The 25,696-nt window shown below is 46.1% G+C and overlaps 1 protein-coding gene across 1 annotated transcript; it reads left to right on the top strand.

Annotated features, from left to right (window-relative positions):
• The first annotated feature begins 26 nt into the window (after positions 1–26).
• LOC123087252 (uncharacterized) lies at positions 27–2,907 on the top strand. Its single transcript, XM_044509217.1, has 2 exons — positions 27–426; positions 2,674–2,907. The coding sequence occupies exon 1, from the start codon at positions 127–129 to the stop codon at positions 412–414; it is 288 nt and encodes a 95-aa protein (XP_044365152.1). The 5' UTR covers positions 27–126; the 3' UTR covers positions 415–426; positions 2,674–2,907.
• The last annotated feature ends 22,789 nt before the right edge of the window (positions 2,908–25,696 follow it).

The following is a 25,696-nucleotide window of genomic DNA, read 5'->3' as shown; positions in this document are numbered from 1 at the left end:
GTTGACATCGCCGCCGGCCACCCACCCACCATCCCTAACCACGAGACGCCGACCGGGCCGGAGGAAGAAGACATTTCCTCAGATCGCCCCCCCTCGCGAGCGAAAGAGAGAGAAGCCTCGGCCGCCATGGGATTCATCATGGAGTTCGCGGAGAACCTGATCCTGCGGCTGATGGAGGACCCAGACCAGCGCGACGAGGCGCAGCGGGCGCACGTCTACCGGATGAAGGAGCGGTGCGAGCGCACCAAGGCGGCCTGGGCGCTCCCGCTCCGCCCCTACGGCTTCTGGACCTTCGACCGCTTCAACTCCCAGCTCTCCTGGGACCCCCAGATCAGCCAGGCCGCCGGCCGCCGCGACCCCTACGACGACCTCCTCGCCCGCCACGCCGGCCCCGCCCCGCCCTCCTCGTCCTGAAATCCGAATCCGGTGCGTCACTTCCCCTCCCCTCCAGCAAGATCTACATGCTCGTTGTTCCTTCCGTCCATTTTGCCGTGTCCGCAGTCGTCTCTGCCTGCCTAGGGAGGGATTGGATTGATAGCGCAGGCGGATTCGAATGCGGCGATCCGTGGAGGAGAATTCGATGTAGGTTAGAATGCTCCAGCTAGGTGTCGTTTAGTTTGGGCCGCATAGTTTGGTATTGTATAAGTTATTAGTATGCCAGATTTTGGGTGCTGCTGGGTGAAGGACGGAGCAGTTCATATGGCTTACCATTTAGTTGATTTTGCGAAGCTGTACCGAATCGCCTTATCTCCACCGGTTATCCATTGTGAATATTACCAAAAACGTTGTTAAAATACTTCTACGAGAGGGTTTTATCGGGCTGAGATACCAGTATATTACTTTAGTCCGCTGGTTGGAGAAGCCTTTAGTGGATTTTTATTTCAGGTTTTGATGAGTTAGGCTTTGTGTTACCCCAGCCACTGGCATTCTGTTAACGTAGTGTGTTTCGTGTTGCTGTCTGGATCTCCAGTCCTGTTTAATGTTTGTTTCGTGAGTGGTGAGAAGGCCTGTAGGCATGCTAGAACATTCAAAGTACACTGCCTTTCGATAGTGTGCGCTTTTCGTTGGGCTGTTTTGATTTTGTTGAATTCATCAGCCTTAATTAGTTTTTGTTATGCAATTGCCTGACTGGGCTACTGGATCATTTCTGTCTCACATGTGAACTGCACTCATCGAGATGCTCTTACAATCTGGTTGTACTAGGGCATGCTTGAGTAATCATGCAAATGTTGGTGACATTGTTCTGTGAGGATCAAGGATAGATAATACTCTCTTCAAACTTGTAGGTTCTATCTATGTATTTGGTCATTCGTGTATCAGACTTAAATCTGTTACCTTAGGTCTTCTGTTAACCAAAGGGGGTGACAGATAAGTATGTTCACTTGAATTGAGCAACTTGCTGCTTGTCAAGGTTCTAGTTCATACACAACCCATTAGGCTTTGTTAATACCGGCACCATAAGCTCTGAGTGGCAATGATTAAGACCTTAATGCTCTTCTAACTACATCGATATTAGATGACCTGCTTCACAAATTTAGCATTGTTCAAAATTTCAAAATTGAACATCAGGTAGCTATCGTGCTGTCTATAGAGTGGAAACATATACTCATAAGACATACATAATTTTGCGTATGATACAACTCACTCCCTCCATTCTTAAGTATATGCCCTTCTACAATGCGCACAATCAGAATTTTGAAAACGTTGACCAATATAGACATAAGTATTTGTACTTGTTGTTGTATGGAAATGTATGGCTAAATGTGTGTATTGAGACCATCAATATCAAGGAATAGTGGGAGTAAGAGATAGTACTATTTACCAACTTATTACTCTAGGTGGATCCTGGATTTGAGAATTGAGTTGCTGATAAGTAACACCTACTTTTTGATGATTAGTTTGCCATCTTCCTTATTTTTTGATGATTAGTTAGTTTGTGCTTTGAACTTACTCTCCTTGTTTTACTATGAAGAAGCAATTCCATTGATTAGAAGAAAATGTCTATTGTGAGGGCCTTATGAGTTTTGGCTGCTACATAATCATAAAATTTTGTAGTTCTTTTTCCTGTACCCTTAGCTCAAGTATGGCTGCTACATAATCAAAGAACAGAAGGTTGCACCCTTGGAAATACCAGATGATTTTCAGTCACTTCTTGCATGATCATTCACTGCTCACTTTAAATCATTCGAACATTACAGTAGCCTAGCCTCAAAGATTCACATTTCTCAGAAATTATACCTCAGGTTAGCTATTGAATTGCTATCTTTCTATCATGGGAAGTCATGTTTGAGTGTCTATATACCGCAAGTGCACTTGGGAGTACCAGCTGATTGTCAGCCGCTGCTTTGCATGTTCATTCCCTGCTCGATTTAACTCATTTGAACGTTCTAATAACCTCGAAGATGCACATTTTCCAAGAAATTATATCATGACCAGGTCTGCTATTGAATTGTTATCTTTCAATCATTTGAAGTCGTGTTCCAGTGTCCATATATCCGTTTGTGCTGCCTGACAAATAATATATTGCTTAATCCATATGGTTGGCAAGTCGGCGCGTCGGCAGTATGCTTTTTTTGCTTAAAAAGCATCTGTCCACTTGTGCTCTCCAAGTTTTATTTCCGTCACGCTTGAGAACTCGGATGGTTTCATGACGTTTAATTCGTTTCCCCGCAGGCATCATCCGTGAGGAAGTGTGGTTGCACCGGATCTACGCGGGCAGCAATAAGGAACTCATTTCCCTCAAAACGACTGTGATTGCATTCCCTTCTGTTTCATATTTATCCTTGAACTGCCCCAGTTGGTTCATCTGCTGAATGGTTACTTTGACAAACTTCCTGTTCGGCAAGATACCTGAAATGCTTTGTATCTGTTGATTTTCAGTCTTTGTACCATGAAAGCTTTCAATAATCTCACTGTGCACATGTTTTTCCTTTTGGTGGTTTAATTATCTCGCCGCGCACATGCTTGAGACCTGCGAGTTCTTAGGCTGGCCTTGATGGTCTGCTTTATCAAATGTTAATGGCAACGAATCATGTGAAAACCGATTTTTGGTGCAAATCTGAAAATTCCAACCAGAGCCATCGGATCCTGAACGGATTCCTTCGCCTCAAACGCCCGGGCACGCTCGGGCGGACGACCCGGTCACGAAGATGCGTCCCAAACGGGCTCTTCAAACGCCCGGGTTAACTGGTGGCTCTCATATCCAGCTTAAACTTCAAACGCCCGGGTTAACTGGCGGCTCTCATATCCAGCTTAAATATTGGATGGATATGGGGGTGCCCAGGCGCGTCCACCACGTTGGACTGAAGTCGAAGCTCATCTCCTCCATCGGATTGATGGCATCGTATGGCGGTGCTTCGACCGGTTGCGTAGTGGCTATCCCGGCTAGTTAAGCCGACCGCCAACATCGAAACCCTACCCCGCCCATATTTTCCTTTCCTGTCCACTGTCGTCGTCACTTTCCACTCCCCATCCACCACCACTAGTAGACATTCCTCTACTCCGCCACCACTAGTAGACATGCCCCCACTCCGCCGGGTAAGGAGCCATCCATATCTAACATCGAAGCGCGGGCTGCAACTCCTTGAGCAGATTCGGGAAAGGTGTGAAGCCCGGATCACCGTGGGGCTACCTTCGAATGGAGTAGAATCGGAGGACTTGAGGAGGAGGAGGAGCCGGAAGAGGATGTAGGGGACGCTCGGGACGCGGATCTGTAGGCGGAGCAGCATGCCATCCTCGATTCCCCCCGCTCGGAGTCGAATGCGAAGGCCAGCCGCCGTTGTCGGGAGGAGATGGAGGCGGAGCACGCTGCAGAGGAGGAGGAGCCAGAGCCCTCCTACGCGTCCGTCCACCCGACGCCCGACACCGATGTCTTGGACATCTCCGACGATGAATTGTAGCTAGGGTACCATAGCACGTAGGTTTATTTTGCATGGTTTGTAGGACTTTATGGGGTGAAATATGAGAAACTCAGATGTAGAGGAGCAAATTTGAAACGTGACCGGTCTCTGTCCGCATAGATGCCCGGACATGTCCGTGGACATTTGAGGGCCGAATTTGTAAAGTCCGGCCAGCCTTAGGAAGACGTCAACCAGTTCCTCACCATAGATACATACGGGCACACAATCAGCACCGCCACATCCCCCGTCCCACCACCCACCCCCCACGTAAACCCACGACGAAGAGAATGGAGGGCGCGGGGAGTAACCGGCGCTGGCGGGCGGTCCTGGACGACTTGATGTCGCTTCCGCCGGAGATGCTCAACGACATCTCGCCCGGCTCCCCTTCGAGGAGCTGGTCCGCACCTGCCGCCTGTCCCGTGCCTGGCGCCGCCGCTGGGAATCCGTCCCCGACCTCGACATCCAGTTTGACCCGTGGTCCGGCGCCGCGCCCGACGCTCGCGCCTTGTGGCGGTGCTCCGCGCCCGTCGACGGCTTCACCGCCCGCGTCCGCGTGCGCCACTTCGACCGCGCCGCCCGCTGGCTCCTCGTCCTGGCGCGCAAGCGCGTCCGTGTCTGTTGGGATCCGATGAATTGCGAGTTTCTTATCATATCTATCTATGAATATTATTTGAGTCTTTGTTGAAATCTCTTATGCATGATTGTTATAGTCTCGTATTTCTTCTCCGAAACTTTGGCTTGGTTTGGCCAACTAGATTAATTTTTCTTGCCATGAGAAGAGGTGCTTTGTGATGGGTTCGATCTTGTGGTGCTCAATCTCAGTGACAGAAAGAGACATGACACGCATGTATCATTGCCATTAAGGATAAAAGGATGGGGTCTATTCCTATATAAATAGATCTTGTCTACAACATGTCATCGTTCTTATTGCATTACTCCGTTTTTCCATGAACTTAATACACTAGATGCATGCTGGATAGCGGTTGATGTGTGGAGTAATAGTAGTAAATGTAGGCAGGCATCGGTCTACTAATCTTGGACATGATGCCTATACATGATAATTGCCTTGGATATCGTCATAATTATTTGCTCTTATATCAATTGCCCAACCGTAATTTGTTTACCCTGTTGGGAAATGTAGTAATAATTCAAAAATTTCCTACGTGTCACCAAGATCAATCTAGGAGATGCTAGCAACGAGAGAGAGGGAGTGCATCTTCATACCCTTGAAGATCGCTAAGCGGAAGCGTTACAAGAACGCGGTTGATGGAGTCGTACTCGCGGTGATTAAAATCGCGGAAGATCTGATCCAAGTGCCGAACGGACGGCGCCTTCGCGTTCAACACACGTATAGCCCGGAGACATCTCCTCCTTGATCCATCTAGGAGAGAGGAGAAGTTGAGGGAGAGCTCCGGTAGCACGACAGCGTGGTGGCGGAGCTTGCGGTTCTCCGGCAGGGCTTCGCCAAGCACTACGGAGGAGAAGGAGGTGTTCGACGAGGGAGGGGCTGCGCCAGGGGAAGGGGTGCGGCTGCCCTCTCTCTCCCTCACTATATATAGGGGGAAGGGGGGAGGAGGAGGCGCCCTAGGGTTTCCCTAGGGGAGGGGCGGCCGCCACAGGGGAAACCCTAGATGGGTTTGGGCGCCCCCACCCCTAGGAAACTTGCCCCCCAAGTCGGAGGGGCGGCTGCCCTAGGGGAGGCACCCCCACCTCTCCAGGTTAGGTGAGATTGGATGGGAGGGGCGCACAACCCCTTAGTGGGCTGGTGTGCCCCTCCCCTTGGCCCATAAGGCCCCCCAACGCTTGCCGGGGCCTCCGAAACTCCTTTCGAACACTGGTCGTCACCCGGTACTCCCAGTACAATTCCAGACTCCAATACCCTTCGCCCAATATATCGATCTTCACCCTTGAACCATTCCGGAGTTCCTCGTCATGTCTGGGATCTCATCTGGGACTCCGAACAACCTTCGGTAACCACATACTATTCCCATTACAACTCTAGCGTCACCGAACCTTAAGTGTGTAGACCCTGCGGGTTCGGGAACCATGCAGACATGACTGAGACACCTCTCCGACCAATGACCAATAGCGGGATATGGATACCCATATTGGCTCCCACATGTTCCACGACGATCTCATCGGATGAACCACGATGTTGGGGATTCAATCAATCCCGTATACAATTCCCTTTGTCCATCAGTATGTTACTTGCCCGAGATTCAATCGTCGGTATCCCAATACCTTCTTCAATCTCTTTACTGGCAAGTCTCTTTACTCGTTCCGTAACACATGATCCCGTGACTAACTCCTTAGTCAAATTGAGCTCATTATGATGATGCGTTACCGAGTGGGTCCAGAGATACCTCTTCGTCACACGGAGTGACAAATCCCAGTCTCGATTCGTGCCAACCCAACAGACACTTTTGGAGATACCTGTAGCGCACCTTTATAGTCACCCAGTTACGTTGTGACGTTTGATACACCCAAAGCACTCCTACGGCATCCGGGAGTTGCACAATCTCATGGTCTAAGGAAATGATACTTGACATTAGAAAATCTCTAGCGAACAAACTACATGATCTTGTGCTATGCTTAGGATTGGATCTTGTCCATCACATCATTCTCCTAATGATGTGATCCCGTTATCAACGACATCCAAGGTCCATGGTCAGGAAACCACAACCATCTATTGACCAACGAGCTAGTCAACTAGAGGCTCACTAGGGACATGTTGTGGTCTATGTTTTCACACATGTATTATGGTTTCCGGTTAATACAATTATAACATGAACAATAGACAATTATCATGAACAAGGAAATATAATAATAACCATTTTATTATTGCCTCTAGGACATATTTCAACAGTCTCCCACTTGCACTAGAGCCAATAATCTAGTTACATTGTGATGAATCGAACACTCATAGAGTTCTGGTGCTGATCATGTTTTGCTCGTGAAAAAGGTTTAGTCAATGGGTCTGCAACATTCAGATCCGTATGTACTTTGCAAATCTCTATGTCATATTGTAGATGCTGCTTCCACGCTCCACTTGGAGCTATTCCAAATGGTGTTGCTCCACTATACATATCCGGTTTGCTACTCAGAGTCATATGGATAGGTGTTAAAGCTTGCATCGACGTAACCCTTTATGCCGAACTCTTTATCACCTCCAAAACCGAGAAAATTTTCCTTATTCCTCTAAGGACAATTTTGACCGCTATCCAATGACCCATTCCTGGATCACTCTTGTACCCCCTTGCCAGATACGTGGCAAGGCACATATCAGGTGCGTTACACAGCATGTCATATCGTATAGAGCCTATGGCTAAGGCATAGGGGACAACCTTCGTCCTTTCTCTTTCTTCTGATGTGGTCGAGCTTCAAGTATTAACTTCACACCTTACAACTCAGCCAAGAACTCCTTCTTTGACTGATCCATTTTGAACTCCTTCAAGATCATGTCAAGGTATGTGCTATGTGAAAGTATCATCAGGCGTCTTGATCTATCTCTATAGATCTTGATACCCAATATGTAAGCAGTTTTACCTAGGTCTTCCTTTGAAAAACTCAAATCAAACAACCCTTTATGCTTTCCAGAAATACTACATCGTTTCCGATTAACAATATGTCATCCACATATACTTATCAAAAATGTTGTAGTGCTCCCACTCACCTTCTTGCAAATACAAGTTTCTTGCAAACTTTGCATAAACCCAAAAGCTTTGACCACCTCATCAAAGCGTATGTTCCAACTCTGAGATGCTTGCTCTAGTCCATAGAAGGATCGCTGGAGTTTGCATATCCTTTAGCATCCTTAGGATCGATAAAGCCTTCTGGTTGTATCACATACAGCCTTTCCTCACGGAAACCATCAAGGAAACTTTGCTTTGACATCCATCTGCCAGATTTCGTAAATGAAAATGCAACAACTACTAACATAATTCTAACAGACTTTAGCATCGCTATGATTTAGAAAGTCTCATCACAGTCAACTCCTTGAACTTATCGGAAACTTCTTTGAGACAAGTCGAGCTTCATAAATGGTGACATTACCATCAGTGTTTGTCTTCTTCTTAAAGATCCATTTATTCTCAATGGCTTGCCGATCATCGGGCAAGTCCACCAAAGTCCATACTTTGTTCCCATACATGGATCCTATCTTGGATTTCATGGCTCCTAGCCATTTGTTAAAATCCGGGCCCACCATCGCTTCTCCATGACTCATAGGTTCATCGTTGTCCAACAACATGACCTTTAAGACAGGGTTACCACTCAGAAGTTGTACACACCCTTGTCAACCTATGAGGTTCGATAGTAACTTGATCTGAAGCTTCATGATCATCATCATTAGCTTTCTCTTCAACTGACGTAGGTGCCACAAAAACATCTTTCTGTGCTGCGCTACTCTGATGGTTGAAGTAAAGGTTCAACAATCAAGTTCTATCTTCCTCCCACTCAATTCTTTCGAAAGAAACTCTTTCTCGAGAAAGGACCTGTTCATAGCGACAAACACTTCGCCCTCAGATATGAGATAGAAGGTATACCCAATAGTCTTCTTTGGGTATTCTATGAAGACACAATTGTCTGCTTTGGGTTCGAGCTTTTCTGGCTGAAGCCTTTCGATATAAGCGTCGCAGCCCCAAACCTTAAGAAACGACAACTTAGGTTTCTTGCCAAACCATAGTTCATACGGTGTAGTCTCCACGGACTTTAGATGGTGCCCTATTTAAAGTGAATGTAGTTGTCTCTAATGCATAACCCCAAAACGCTAGTGGTGGATCGGCAAGAGCCGTCATAGAACGCACCATATCCAATAAGGTTCGATTATGACGTTCGGACACACCATCACGCTATGGTGTTCCAGGTGGTGTCAACTGTGAAACGATTCCACCTTGTCTTTAGTGATTGCCAAACTCATAACTCAGATACTCTCCCCTTGATCAGATCATAGGAACTTGATCTTCTTGTTACGATGATTCTCAACTTCACTCTGAAATTGCTTGAACTTTTCAAATGTTTCAGACTACTCAATTCATCGGTGAAGGTGAGAAAATAACGATATCCACCACGCACATCAACACTCATCGGACCGCACACATCAGCATGTATGATTTCCAACAAGTCACTTGCCTGTTCCATTGTTCCAGAAAATGGGGTTTTAGTCATCTTGCCAATGAGGCATGGTTCGCATGTGTCAGGTGATTCAAAATCAAGTGACTCCAAAAGTCCATCGGTATGGAGGTTCTTCATGTGCTTTACACCAATATGACCTAAGCGATAGTGCCACAATAAAGTGGTACTATCATTATCAACTCTACATCTCTTGGTATCAATGTTATGAACATGTGTATCACTATGACTGGGATTCAATAAACCATTCACATTGGGTGCATGACCATAGACGGTATTATTGATGTAAACAGAATAACCATTATTCTCTAACTTCAATGAATAACTGTATTGCAATAAACATGATCTAATCATGTTCATGCTCAACGCAGACACCAATGCAAACAACATTTATCTAGGTTCAACACTAAACCCAAAGGTAGAGGGAGCGTGCGATGGTGATCACATCAACCTTGGAAACACTTCCAACACACATCGTCACCTCGCCCTTAGCTAGTCTTCGTTTATTCCGTAGCTTTTGTTTCGAGTTACCAATCTTCACAACTGAACCGGTATCTAATACTCAGGTGCTACTAGGAGTACTAGTAAGGTACACATCAATAACACATATATCAATATACTTTAGTTGAAGTTGCCAGCCTTCTTATCTACCAAGTATTTGAGGCAGTTCCGCTACCAGTGACCGTTCCCCTAATAGAAGCACTTCGTCTCGGGTTTGGGTTCTTGGGTTTCTTCACTGGAGGGGCAACTAGCTTGCCATTCATGAAGTTTCCCTTCTTTCCCTTGCCCTTCTTGAAACCAGTGGTCTTGTTAACCATCAACACTTGATGCTCCTTCTTGATTTCTACCTTCACGGCCTTAAGCTCGATGAACAGCTCCGGGATCATCTTCCCTTGCATGTTATAGTTCATCACGAAGCTCTAGTAGCTTGGTGATAGTGACTAGAGAACTTTGTCAATCACTCCCTTATCTGGAAGATTAACTCCCATTTGATTCAAGCGGTTGAAGCACCCAGACATTCTGAGTACATGCTCACTAGCTGAGCTATTCTCCTCCATCTTGTAGGCAAAGGTCTTGTCAGAGGTCTCAACCTCTTAACACGGGCATGAGCCTGAAATACCAATTTCAGCTCTTGGAACATCTCATATGTTCCATGGAGTTCAAAACACTTTTGGAGCCCCCACTCTAAGACGTAAAGCATGGCGCTAAACTATCAAGTAGTCATCAGAACGTGTCTGCCAGATGTTCACAACATCCACAGACGACGCCAGAGGGGTTGGCACACCGAGCGGTGCATCAAGGACATAAGCCTTCTGTGTAGCAGTGAGGACAATCCTCAGACTACGGCCCTAGTCCACACAATTACTTACAATATCTTTCAACTTAGTCTTTCTCTAGGAACGTATTAAAACAGGGAGCTAAAGCGCGAGCTATTAATCTACAACATAATTTTGCATAGACAATTTAGACTATGTTCATGATAATGAGTTCAATTAATCATATTACCTAAGAACTCCCACTCAGATAGGCATCCCTCTAGTCATCTAAGTGATACATGATCCGAATTGACTAGGCCATGTCCGATCATCACGTGAGACGGACTAGTCATCAACGGTGAACATCTCCATGTTGATCGCATCTACTATACGACTCATGTTCGACCTTTCGGTCTCTCGTGTTCCGAGGCCATTTCTGTACATGATAGGCTCGTCAAGTCAACCTAAGTGTTTCACATGTGTAAATCTGGCTTACACTCATTGTATGCGAATGTTAGAATCTATCACATCCTATCATCACGTGGTGCTTCGAAACAACGAACCTTCGCAATGGTGCACAGTTAGGGGGAACACATCTCTTGATATTTTAGTGAGGGATCATCTTATTTATGCCACTGTCATTCCAAGCAAATAAGATGTAAACACGACAAACATCACATGCAAATCATAAAGTGACATGATATGGCCAATATCATCTTGCGCCTTTGATCTCCATCTTCGAGGCGCGACATGATCACCTTCCTCACCGACATGCCACCATGATCTCTATCATCATGATCTCCATCATCATGTCTTCATGAAGTTTTCTCGCCAACTATTACTTCTACTGGCTAACGGTTAACAATAAAGTAAAGTAATTACATGGCGTTTACATTGACTCGCAGGTCATACAATAAATTAAGACAACTCCTATGGCTCCTGCCGGTTGTCATACTGATCGACATGCAAGTCGTGATTCCTATTACAAGAACATGATCAATCTCATACATTGCATATATCATTCATCACATCCTTTTGGCCATATCACATCACATAGCATACCCTACAAAAACAAGTTAGACGTCCTCTAATTGTTGTTGCATGTTTTATGTGGCTGCTATGGGTTTCTAGCAAGAACGTTTTGTTGGAAATATGCCCTAGAGGCAATAATAAATTGGTTATTATTATATTTCCTTGTTCATGATAATCGTTTATTATCCATGCTAGAATTGTATTGATAGGAAACTCAGATACATGTGTGGATACATAGACAACACCATGTCCCTAGTAAGCCTCTAGTTGACTAGCTCGTTGATCAATAGATGGTTACGGTTTCCTGACCATGGACATTGGATGTCGTTGATAACGGGATCACATCATTAGGAGAATGATGTGATGGACGAGACCCAATCCTAAGCCTAGCACAAAGATCATGTAGTTCGTATGCTAAAGCTTTTCTAATGTCAAGTATCATTTCCTTAGACCATGAGATTGTGCAACTCCCGGATACAGTAGGAGTGCTTTGGGTGTACCAAACGTCACAACGTAACTGGGTGGCTATAAAGGTTCACTACAGGTATCTCCGAAAGTGTCTGTTGGGTTGGCACGAATCGAGACTGGGATTTGTCACTCCGTGTAAACGGAGAGGTATCTCTGGGCCCACTCGGTAGGACATCATCATAATGTGCACAATGTGATCAAGGAGTTGATCACGGGATGATGTGTTATGGAACGAGTAAAGAGACTTGCCGGTAACGAGATTGAACAAGGTATCGGGATACCGACGATCGAATCTCGGGCAAGTATCGTACTGCTAGACAAAGGGAATTGTATACAGGATTGATTAAGTCCTTGACATCATGGTTCATCCGATGAGATCATCGTGGAACATGTGGGAGCCAACATCGGTATCCAGATCCCGTTGTTGGTTATTGGCCGGAGAGGTGTGTCGGTCATGTCTGCATGGTTCCCGAACCCGTAGGGTCTACACACTTAAGGTTCGATGACGCTAGGGTTATAGGGAAAGCTTGTACGCGGTTACCGAATGTTGTTCGGAGTCCCGGATGAGATCCCATACGTCACGAGGAGTTCCAAAATGGTCCGGAGATAAAGATTGATATATAGGAAGTATGGTTTTGGCCACCGGAAGTGTTTCGGGCATCACCGGTAGTGTACCGGGACCACCGGAGGGGTCCGGGGGTCCACCAGGTGGGGCCACCAGCCCCGGAGGCCTACATGGGCCAATAGTGGGAAGGGACCAGCCCCTAGGTGGGCTGGGGCGCCTCCCACCAAGGCCCAAGGCGCCTTCAAGAGGGGAGGGGGGCAAACCCTAGGGCAGATGGGCCCTAAGGCCCACCCCAGGTGCGCCTCCCCCGTCTCCCCCTTGTGGCCGCCACCCAGATGGGATCTGGGGGCTGCCGCCACCCAGATGGGATCTGGGGGCTACCGCCACCCCTAGGGAGGGAACCCTAGGTGGGGGCGCAGCCCCTCCCCTCCCCTATATATACTTGAGGTTTGGGGCTGCCCAACACACGATTGAATCTCCCTGTTGGCGCAGCCCTACCCCTCTTCCTCCTCGTCTCTCGTAGTGCTTGGCGAAGCCCTGCTGGAGTCCCGCGCTCCTCCACCACCACCACGCTGTCGTGCTGCTGCTGGATGGAGTCTTCCCCAACCTCTCCTTCTTCCCTTGCTGGATCAAGGCGTAGGAGACGTCACCGGGCTGTACGTGTGTTGAACACGGAGGTGCCGTCCGTTCGGCACTAGGATCATCGGTGATTTGAATCACGACGAGTACGACTCCATCAACCCCATTCACTTGAACGCTTCCGCTTAGCGATCTACAAGGGTATGTAGATGCACTCTCCATCCCCTTGTTGCTAGATTACTCCATAGATTGATCTTGGTGATGCGTAGAAAATTTTAAATTTCTGCTACGATCCCCAACAGTGGTATCAGAGCCAGGTTTATGCGTAGTTTCTATGCAAGAGTAGAACACAAAGCAGTTGTGGGCGTTGATTTTGTCAATTTACTTGCCGTTACTAGTCTTATCTTGATTCGGCGGCATCGTGGGATGAAGCGGCCCGGACCGACCTTACGCGTACTCTTACATGAGACTGGATCCACCGACTGACATGCACTAGTTGCATAAGGTGGCTAGCGGGTGTCTGTCTCTCCCACTTTAGTCGGATCGGATTCGATGAACAGGGTCCTTATGAAGGGTAAATAGAAATTGGCAATTCACGTTGTGGTTTTAGCGTAGGTAAGAAACGTTCTTGCTAGAAACCTATAGCAGCCACGTAAAAAACTTGCAACAACAATTAGAGGACGTCTAACTTGTTTTTGCAGCAAGTGTTTTGTGATGTGATATGGCCAAAGGATGTGATGAATGATATATGTGATGTATGAGATGATCATGTTCTTGTAATAGGAATCACGACTTGCATGTCGATGAGTATGACAACCGGCAGGAGCCATAAGAGTTGTCTTTATTTATTTATGACCTGCGTGTCAACATAAACGTCATGTAATTACTTTACTTTATTGCTAAAGCGTTAGCCATAGTAGTAGAAGTAATAGATGACGAGACAACTTCAAGAAGACACGATGATGGAGATCATGATGATGGAGATCATGGTGTCATGCCGGTGACAATGATGATCATGGAGCCCAGAAGATGGAGATCAAAAGGAGCAAAATGATATTGGCCATATCATGTCACTATTTGATTGCATGTGATGTTTATCATGTTTTTGCATCTTATTTGATTAGAACGACGGTAGTAAATAAGATGATCCCTCATTAAAATTTCAAGAAAGTGTTCCCCCTAACTGTGCATCGTTGCGAAAGTTCGTCGTTTCGAAGCACCACGTGATGATCGGGTGTGATAGATTCTAACGTTCACATACAACGGGTGTAAGACAGATTTACACACGCGAAACACTTAGGTTGACTTGACAAGCCTAGCATGTACAGACATGGCCTTGGAACACAAGAGACCGAAAGGTCGAGCATGAGTCGTATGGTAGATACGATCAACATGAAGATGGTCACCGATGATGACTAGTCCGTCTCACGTGATGATCGGACACGGCCTAGTTGACTCAGATCATGTAATCACTTAGATGACTAGAGGGATGTCTATCTGAGTGGGAGTTCATTAGATGAACTCAATTATCATGAACATAGTCTAAATTGTCTTTGCAAATATGTTTTAGATAAATAGCTCACGTTGTAGCTCCCTGTTTCAATATGTTCCTAGAGAAAGACCAAGTTGAAAGATATTAAGCACTGATGCGGACTAGGTCCATAGTCCGAGGAGTGTCCTCACTGCTACACAGAAGGCTTACGTCTTTGATGCACTGCTCGATGTGCAAACCCCTACAACGTCGTCTGTGGATGTTGTGAACACCTGACAGACACATCCTGATGACTACTTGATAGTTTAGTGCACCATACTTTACGGCTTAGAATCGGGATTTCAATGACGTTTTGAACGCCACAGAACATATGAGATGTTCCAAGAGCTGAAATTGGGATTTCAGGCTCATGCCCGTGTTGAGAGGTGTGAGACCTCTAACAAGTTCTTTTGCCAACAAGATGGAGGAGAATAGCTCAGCTAGTGAGCATGTGCTCAGAATGTCTGGGTGCTACAATCACTTAAATCAAGTGGGAGTTAAACTTCCAGATAAGATAGTGATTGATAGAGTTCTCTAGCCACTATCACTAAGCTACTAGATCTTCGTGATGAACTATGACATGCAAGGGATGGAGTTGATCCCGGAGCTGTTCGCGGTGCTTAAGACCGCAATAGGTAGAAATCAAGAAGGAGCACCAAGTGTTGATGGTTTAACAAGACCACTGGTTTCAAGAAGGGCAAGGGCTAGAAGGGAAACTTCATGGATGGCAAATCAGTTGCCGCTCCAGTGAAGGAACCCAAGGTTGAACCCAAACCCGAGACTAAGTGCTTCTATTGTAAGGGGAACGGTCATTGGTAGTGGAATTACCCCAAATGCATGGTAGATAAGAAGGCTGGCAACTTCAACAAAGTATATACGTGTTATTAATCTGTACCTCGCTAGTACTCCTGGTAGCACATGGGGATTGGATACCGGTTCAGTTGCTATTACTGGTGACTTGAAGCAAAAGCAACGGACTAAACGGAGACTGGCTAAGGGCGAGGTGACGATGTGTGTTGGAAGTGTTTCCAAAGTTGATGAGATCACCATCGCACGCTCCATCTGCCTTCGGGATTAGTATTGAACCTAGATAAATGTTATCAGGTGTCTACATTGAGCATGAATATGATTAGATCATGTTCATTGCAATACGGTCATTCATTTAAGTTAGAGAATAATGGTTATTCTGTTTACATGAATGATACCTTTCATGGTCATGCACCCTATGTGAATGGTTCATTGAATCTCGGTCGTGGTAATACACATGTTCACGCCAAAAGATGTAGAGTTAATAATGATAGTACCACTTTCTCGTGGCACTGCCGCTTAGGTCATATCAGGATGACTAAGACCCCGTTCTCAGGTACAATGAAACGGGCAAGTGACTTGTTGGAAATCATGCATGCTGATGCGTGTGATCCAATGAGAATTGAAGCGTGCGGTGGATATCGCTATTTTCTCATCTTCACTGACGATTTGAGTAGATATAGGTATATTTACTTAATGAAGCACAAGTCTGAAACGTTTGAAATGTTCAAGCGATTTCAGAGTGAAGTTAAGAATCATCATAACAAGAAGATCAAATTCCTACGATCTGATTAATGAGAATATCTGAGTTATGAGTTTGGCAAACACTTAAGACATTGTGGAATTGTTTCACAGTTGAAGCCACCTGGAACACCACTGGGTTATGGTGCGTCCAGACGTCGTAATCGAACCTTATGAGATATGGTGCGATCAATGATGTCTCTTATCAATCTACCGTTTTCATTTTGAGGTTATGCATTAGAGACAACTGCATTCACTTTAGATAGGACACCATCTAAGTCCGTTGAGATGACGTCGTATGAACATTGGTTTGGCAAGAAAGCAAAGTTGTCGTTTCTTAATGTTTGGGGCTGCGATGCTTAAGGCTTTAGCCGAAGAAGCTCGAACCCAAAGCGGACAAACACATCTTCATAGGATACCCAAAGGTGACAGTTGGGTATACCTTCTATCTCAGACCTGAGGGCAAATTGTTGTCGCTAAGAACGGGTCCTTTCTCGAGAAGGAGTTTCTCTCGAAAGAATTGAGTGGGAGGAAGATAGAACTTGATGAGGTTGTCGAACCTTTACTTCAACCAGAGAATGATGCAACACAGAAAGATGTTTTCTGTGGCACCTACGTCTGTTGAATAGGAAGTTAATGATAGTGATCATGAAGCTTCGGATCAAGTTGCTATCGAACCTCGTAGGTCGACAAGGATATGTACTACTCCTAAGTGGTACGGTAATCCTGTCTTAGACATCATGTTGTTAGACAACAATGAACCTACGATCTATGGAGAAGCGATGGTGGGCCTGTATTCCGACAAATGGTTAGAAGCCATGAAATCCGAGATAGGATTCATATATCAGAACAAAGCATGGACTTTGGTGGACTTGCCCGATGATCAGCAAGCCATTGAGATAAATGGATCTTTAAGAAGAAGACGGATGTGGGCGGTAATGTTACCGTCTATGAAGCTCGACTTGTGGGAAAGAGTCTTTTCACAAGTTCAAGGAGTTGACTACGATGAGAATTTCTCACCCGTAGCGATGCTTGAGTCCGTCGGAATTATGATAGAATTAGCTGTATTTTTTGATTATGAAATCTTACAGATGGATGTCAAAACAAGTTTTCTTACCAGTTTTTCATAAGAAAAGTTGTATGTGATACAATAAAGGGTTTTGTCGATCCTAAGGATGCTAAAAGGTATGCTGGCTCCAGCGATCCTTCTATGGACTAGAGCAAGCATCTCGGAATCGGAATATATGCTTTGATGGAGTGATCAAAGCTTTTAGGTTTATACAATGTTTGCTAGAAACTTGTATTTACAAGAAAGTGAGTGGGAGCACTACAACATTTCTGATAAGTATATGTGGATGACATATTGTTGATTCGAAATGATGTAGAATTTCTGGAAAGCATAAACGGTTGTTTGAAGAGTGTTTTTCAAAGTAAGACCTGGATAAAGTTGCTTACATATTGAGCATCAAGATCTATAGAGATAGATCAAAACGCCTGATGATACTTTCAAAGAACGCACACCTTGACATGTTTTTGAAGGAGTTCAAAATAGATCAGTCAAAGAAGGGGTTCTTACCTGAGTTGTAAGGTGTGAAGTTGAGTAAGACTCAAATCTTGACCACGGCAGAAGAAAGAGGAAGGACGAAGGTCGTCCCCTATGCTCTTGTCATAGGCTCTATACGGTATGCCATGCTGAGTACCGCACCTGATGTGTGCCTTGCCACATGTCTGGCAAGAGGGTACAAAGGTGATCTAGGACTGGATCACTAGATAGCGGTCAAAATTGTCCTTAGAGGAATAAGGAAATGTTTCTCGGTTATGGAGGTGATAAAGAGTTCGACATAAAGAGTTACGTCGATGCAAACTTAACACCTATCCGGATAGCTCTGAGTAGAGATACCGGATACGTATAATGGAGCAACAATTTGGAATAGCTCCAAGTGGAACGTGGTAGCAGCATCTACGATATAAAGTTTTGCAAAATACATAGGGATCTGAATATGGCAAGACCCGTTGACTACAACCTCTCTCACAAGCATAACATGATCAAACCTAGAACTCTTTGAGTGTTTATCACATAGTGATGTGAACTAGATCATTGAGTCTAGTAGACTCTTGGATGTTGGTCACATGGCGATGTGACCTGTGAGTGTTAATCACATGGCGATGTGAACTAGATTATTGACTCTAGTGCAAGTGGGAGACTGTTGGAAATATGCCCTAGAGGCAATAATAAATTGGTTATTATTATATTTCCTTGTTCATGATAATCATTTATTATCCATGCTAGACTTGTATTGATAGGAAACCCAGATACATGTGTGGATACATAGACAACACCATGTCCCTAGTAAGCCTCTAGTTGACTAGCTCGTTGATCAATAGATGGTTACGGTTTCCTGACCATGGACATTGGATGTCGTTGATAATGGGATCACATCATTAGGAGAATGATGTGATGGACGAGACCCAATCCTAAGCCTAGCACAAAGATCATGTAGTTCGTATGCTAAAGCTTTTCTAATGTCAAGTATCATTTCCTTAGACCATGAGATTGTGCAACTCCCGGATACCGTAGGAGTGCTTTGGGTGTACCAAACGTCACAACGTAACTGGGTGGCTATAAAGGTTCACTACAGGTATCTCCGAAAGTGTCTGTTGGGTTGGCGCAAATCAAGACTGGGATTTGTCACTCCGTGTAAACGGAGAGGTATCTCTGGGCCCACTCGGTAGGACATCATCATAATGTGCACAATGTGATCAAGGAGTTGATCACGGGATGATGTGTTACGGAACGAGTAAAGAGACTTGCCGGTAACGAGATTGAACAAGGTATCGGGATACCGACGATCGAATCTCGGGCAAGTATCGTACCGCTAGACAAAGGGAATTGTATATGGGATTGATTAAGTCCTTGACATCGTGGTTCATCCGATGAGATCATCGTGGAACATGTGGGAGCCAACATGGGTATCCAGATCCCACTGTTGGTTATTGGCCGGAGAGGTGTGTCGGTCATGTCTGCATGGTTCCCGAACCCGTAGGGTCTACACACTTAAGGTTCGATGATGCTAGGGTTATAGGGAAAGTATGTACGCGGTTACCGAATGTTGTTCGGAGTCTCGGATGAGATCTCAGACGTCACGAGGAGTTTCGAAATGGTCCGGAGGTAAAGATTGATATATAGGAAGTATGGTTTTGGCCACCGGAAGTGTTCCGGGCATCACCGGTAGTGTACCGGGACCACCGGAGGGGTCCGGGGGTCCACCAGGTGGGGCCACCAGCCCCGGAGGCCTACATGGGCCAATAGTGGGAAGGGACCAGCCCCTAGGTGGGCTGGGGCGCCTCCCACCAAGGCCCAAGGCGCCTCCAAGAGGGGAGGGGGGCAAACCCTAGGGCAGATGGGCCCTAAGGCCCACCCCAGGTGCGCCTCCCCCCTCTCCCCCTTGTGGCTGCCACCCAGATGGGATCTGGGGGCTGCCGCCACCCCTAGGGAGGGAACCCTAGGTGGGGGCGCAGCCCCTCCCCTTCCCCTATATATACTTGAGGTTTGGGGCTGCCCAACACATGATTGAATCTCCGTGTTGGCGCTGCCCTACCCCTCTTCCTCCTCGTCTCTCGTAGTGCTTGGCGAAGCCCTGCTGGAGTCCCGCGCTCCTCCACCACCACCACGCCGTCGTGCTGCTGCTGGATGGAGTCTTCCCCAACCTCTCCTTCTCCCCTTGCTGGATCAAGGCGTAGGAGACGTCACCGGGCTGTACGTGTGTTGAACACGGAGGTGCCGTCCGTTTGGCACTAGGATCGTCGGTGATTTGAATCACGACGAGTACGACTCCATCAACCCCGTTCACTTGAACGCTTCCGCTTAGCGATCTACAAGGGTATGTAGATGCACTCTCCTTCCCCTTGTTGCTAGATTACTCCATAGATTGATCTTGGTGATGCGTAGAAAATTTTAAATTTCTGCTATGATCCCCAACACGTTTCTTACCTACGCAAAAGCCACAACGGTGATATGCCAATTGCTATTTACCCTTCATAAGGACCCTCTTCACCGAATCCGATCCGATTAAAGTGGGAGATACAGACACCCGCTAACCACCTTATGCATCAAGTGCATGTCAGTCAGTGGAACCTGTCTCACGTAAGCGTACGTGTAAGGTCGGTCCGGCCCGCTTCATCCCACAATGCCACCGAATCAAGATAAGACTAGTAACGGTAAGCAAATTGGCGAAATCATCACCCACAACTACTTTGTGTTCTACTCGTGCATATAATCTATGCATAGACCTAGCTCTGATACCACTGTTGGGAAACGTAGTAATAATTAAAAAAATCCTACGTGTCACCATGATCAATCTAGGAGATGCTAGCAACGAGAGAGAGGGAGTGCATCTTCATACCCTTGAAGATCGCTAAGAGGAAGCGTTACAAGAACGCGGTTGATGGAGTCGTACCCGCGGCGATTCAAATCGCGAAAGATCCGATCCAAGCGCCAAACGGACGGCACCTCCACGTTCAACACACGTATAGTCCGGGGACGTCTCCTCCTTCTTGATCTAGCAAGGAGATAGGAGAAGTTGAGGGAGAGCTTTGGCAGCACGACGGCGTGGTGGTGGAGCTTGCGGTTCTCTGGCAGGGCTTCGCCTAGCACTACGGAGGAGGAGGTGTTGGAGGAGGGAGGGGCTGCGCCAGGGGTAGGGGAGCGGCTGCCCTCTCTCTCCCTCACTATATATAGCGGGAAGAGGGAGGAGGAGGCGCCCTAGGATTTCCATAGGGGAGGGGCGGCGGCGACAGGGGAAACCCTAGATGGGTTTGGGCGCCCCCACCCCTAGGAAACTTGCCCCCGAAGCCGGGAGGGGCGGCTGCCCTAGAGGAGGCGCCCCACCTCTCCAGGTTACGTGAGATGGGATGGGAGGGGCGCACATCCCCTTAGTGGGCTAGTGTGCCCCCTCCCCTTGGCCCATAAGGCCCCCCAACGCTTGCCGGGGCCTTCGAAACTCCTTTCGGTCACGCTGGTCGTCACCCGGTACTGCCAGAACAAATCCGGACTCCAATACCCTTTGTCCAATATATCGATCTTCACCTCCGGATCGTTCCAGAGTTCCTCGTCATGTTCGGGATCTCATTCGGGACTCTGAACAACCTTCGGTAACCACATACTATTCCCATTGCAACTCTAGCATCACCGAACCTTAAGTGTGTAGACACTACGGGTTCGGGAACCATGCAGACATGACCGAGACACGTCTCCGGCCAATAACCAATAGCGGGATCTGGATACCCATATTGGCTCCCACATGTTCCACGATGATCTCATCGGACGAACCATGATGTCGGGGATTCAATCAATCCCGTATACAATTCCCTTTGTCCATTGGTATGTTACTTGTCCGAGATTCGATCGTCGGTATCCCTATACCTTGTTCAATCTCGTTACCGGTAAGTCTATTTACTCGTTTCGTAACACATGATCCTGTGACTAACTCCTTAGTCACATTGAGCTCATTATGATGATGCGTTACCGAGTGGGCCCAGAGATATCTCTCCGTCACACGGAGTGACAAATCCCAGTCTCGATTTGTGCCAACCCAACAGATACTTTCGGAGATACTTGTAGTGCACCTTTATAGTCACCCAGTTACGTTGTGACGTTTGATACACCCAAAGCACTCCTACGGTATCCAGGAGTTGCACAATCCCATGGTCTAAGGAAATGATACTTGACATTAGAAAAGCTCTAGCGAATGAACTACACGATCTTGTGCTATGCTTAGGATTGGATCTTGTCCATCACATCATTCTCCTAGTGATGTGACCCCGTTATCAATGACATCCAATGTCCATGGTGAGGAAACCACAACCATCTATTGATCAACGAGCTAGTCAACTAGAGGCTCACTAGGGACATGTTGTGGTCTATGTATTGACACATGTATTACGGTTTCCGGTTAATACAATTATAGCATGAACAATAGACAATTATCATGAACAAGGAAATATAATAATAACCATTTTATTATTGCCTCTAGGGCATATTTCCAACATACCCACCGTATGCTATTTTCTCGAGAGAAGCCACTAGTGAAATCTACGACCCCCAGGTCTATTTCCTGTCGTATTATTTTCAGCTCTATTAAACCAAAAATCCAAAAATACCTTGCTTCACTTTTTCTTTCTTTATTTTATTTTGTGTTTTTGCAAGATCTATTTATCCAATCTCGTATAATTTAATCTATCTCAATACTGAGGTGGGATTGACAACCGCTCTTATGCATTCAGTTGCAAGTTTTTTTATTTATGTGAAGGTACTGCTTACATAGTTTTGGTGGATCCTCCTACTGGATTGATACCTTGGTTTCATAACTAAGGGAAATACTTACCGTTGTTGTGCTGCATCATCCTCTCCTCTTCGGGGAAATACCAACGCAGATACAAGCAATCATGTGTTTGCTGGTATCTGATGAATTGTAGATTTATGATCAGATTTTTCATTGAATTTATTCGAATCTCTTGAAGTTTTTTTGCTGTGTAATTTTATAGCTTTCTATGCTTTTCGGTCTATGAGTCTTCTCTAGCCAATAAAATTGCGGTGATCTTGTCATGTGATAGGAGGAACGAAGGAACGTATTGTGTTGTTGCCACTACGGATAAGATGATGGGTTTAATCTTATTGCTAGGTTATCTTCTGCCTACATTATGTCATCTTGCTTATTGTGTTGTTTTGTTTCTTGTAAACTTAATATTTGAGATGCATCCTTGATAGCAGTCTTGGGGCAGAGTAATAGTTGTAGACACCAGTAAGTTTAACGTTCTACTTATCACAGACGTAATGCTTAGGTGAGATTATGCCATTGTCACACTCTGTGTTTTGTACCATGTCAATTGAATTAATAAAGCATAAAAAGTTGGTCCATCAAAAACTTTTGCATTATTTGGTTTTGATTTGATTTGGATTTTTGTCTGTGGTTTCAGGTGCTCATGAAAATCATATAATAGCTCTAATTCCTATACTTCATTTCCTTGATCCATTTTTGCCCAATGATCATGCATGTGTATATGACAAAATAGTATTTTCTTACTAAAATAATTTGGCCAAAAAGTATTTTCTAAATTAGGTTTTCCTAAAACCCATTGATTGAGACTTGAATTACAAGTACTTAATTTAGGTATGAAAATCTTTCAAAAGGAATATTTTGACTCCTACTCCCCCCGTCCGAAAATACTTGTCATCAAAATGAATAAAAGGGGATGTATCTAGATGTATTTTAGTTCTAGATACATCCTTTTGTGTCCATTTTGATGACAAGTATTTCTAGACGGAGGGAGTATTATATATAGGACTCCCATAAACCACAAAAATATATTTTTTAAAGTTATTTTTTGTATTTTATTTAAAGTCTTTTTCTTAAGGCTAGAAATGATCTTTAATAGGTTAAAATTATTTTAAAGTTTAAAAAATATTTGAGAAAATTTAGGGAGACTTAGTGGACATATATTGTACATATATAAGATTTTCAACACATGGTCATGTTCAAAATATTGGTCAAATCCCTCAAAAACCCTTTCTGGATATTTCAAGCCTTTGAAATATTTACAAAGGAAATATTCTCCATTAAATCAAAGAAAATTCTACCATGTCTCAGATGCCATATTGGATGATCTTACCAAGTCTCGTGTCTTGGAGAACAAGATAACATCACCAAATTCCCTCAAAACCATTTTTTGTTCATTTTCTGGTTTGAGCAACTTTACATTACCAAACATGTCCAACTGAGTTCAAACTTGATACACATGCTCAAATGGCCTAATCATCCACCTAGGCCAAGTGGTGCATCAAGGAGAATAGGGTAGACTAGTTGGATCTAAGGAAATCAGTTTCTGTCCATTTCTAGGGTTTACAAAAGTTGCATTGGCCACTTTCTTCATTTGATCTCAAAATTTGTGGGCATTAATAATTTGTGATGGCACTCACTCTTGTTAAGTATCAAATCAAGTTGAGTAACCTAGCTAGCTCAAACCATCATCAAACACCTTCTAACAGAGTTTAAAATTCCATGTTTCAGCCCCTTCCACTAATCTCCTTGAGCCAAAATTCTTGTCACAACCCCTCCTAGTCCCCCTCTACCCCTTGTATGCTTTTCTGCCCGAGGGGCAATGATGAGGGGGGGGGGCAGAGCCCCATTTTTCTCCCCTGGACAGTGATATTCTCCCTCTCTCTTAGCCCCTCTCTCCTCCCTCGGCTTTGCAGAGCATCCAAGGCTCACCCCTTGCTTTAGCACACCCCCCTGAACCCTCCAGACACTAGTGGTAAAACTGGGGCGCACGAAACATGCTCATGCCAGCCAAAGACGCGCTCTAGAGCACGCCACCGTGCTCCCGACCGTTGACGCAACGTCCCTCGACCACCTCAGGCCTCCCCCACACGCCATTCGAGGTGCCTCGGCATCCGCAACACGATGCCGTGTTGGGCCCCTTCTCCCTCCCTCTCTCTCACTCCCCGCTGCCCGTGCTCAATGCCGCCTGGCTCGGCCAGTGGGCGCGTGAGCTCGGGGCCCGCCAGGAGCTCGCCCTGCTCCCCTTCTCTTTTCCCTCGGCCTGGACCGTGTCCACCGCCCCAGGCACGCCCCAGAGCGCCGATTTGGCCTATGGCGACACCCTAGACCATGGTTGTGGGCTCAGTCCGTGGTGCACCTCCGCCTAGCCATACATGGCCACCCCGAGCCTCCCTCACAACGCCCTTCACTCCCTCCACCTCCCAGAGACCCCCTGTATCGATCCTCTCTCTCCCATGCACTCCTCTCCCCCATGAACACCACTGCCGACGGCGACCTTGGGCTAAATTTGCGCCACCGAGACCCCCTCCTCTCCCTGAAACCACACCAGAGCATCTCCAACACCACTGCAGATCTCTCATGCACCCCATTGCTTCCTCTCCATGGCTGCAGTGTCGTGCCCCATCCTCTCCATTGCTACAGTCCGCCGCAGGCGATGCACAACTCGTGTCTGCCCTCCCTGGCGTCCATTGCGTATCTCGGCGGATGCAACGTCCTCCCTTGAGCACACCGGCATGCCGGGCATCACCGGTGGTGGCCGATGCCGCCAGGGAGAGCACGGTGATACGTCTCCAACATATCTATAATTTTTATTGTTCCATGCTGTTATATTATCATTCTTGGATGTTTTACAATCATTTTATAATAACTTTATATCATTTTTTGGGACTAACCAATTAACATAGTGCTTGGTGCCAGTTGTTGTTTTTTGGTTGTTTTTTACTTCGCAGAATATCAATACCAAACAAAGTCCAAATGCCACGATTTTTTTGGAGATTTTCTTTGGACCAGAAGACAACTTGGGAGCCAAGGAAGCACCTGGGGGAGGCTGTGGGTCCCACAAGACACCAGGGCATGCCAGGAGGCCCAAGTGCGCCCTGACGGGTTGTGGGGCCCACAGGGGTCTCCTCCACCGCCTCTCAGCTCTATAAATCCTCAGAAATTCTAGAAACCCTAGAGGAGGAGATAAAACACAATTCCAGCCGCTACAAGTTCCAGAACCATGAGATCCAATCTACACCATCGCGGAGGGGTTTGTCATCCTCATTGGTGCCTCTCGATGATGCGTGAGTAGTCTACCATAGACCTACGGGTCCGTAGGTAGTAGCTAGATGGCTTTCTCTCTCTTTTTG

Source organism: Triticum aestivum, chromosome 4A, assembly GCF_018294505.1.
Source record: "Triticum aestivum cultivar Chinese Spring chromosome 4A, IWGSC CS RefSeq v2.1, whole genome shotgun sequence".
Taxonomy (NCBI): Eukaryota; Viridiplantae; Streptophyta; class Magnoliopsida; order Poales; family Poaceae; genus Triticum; species Triticum aestivum.
Note: the sequence above shows the minus strand (reverse complement) of the source record. Positions and strands in the feature narration are given on the sequence as shown.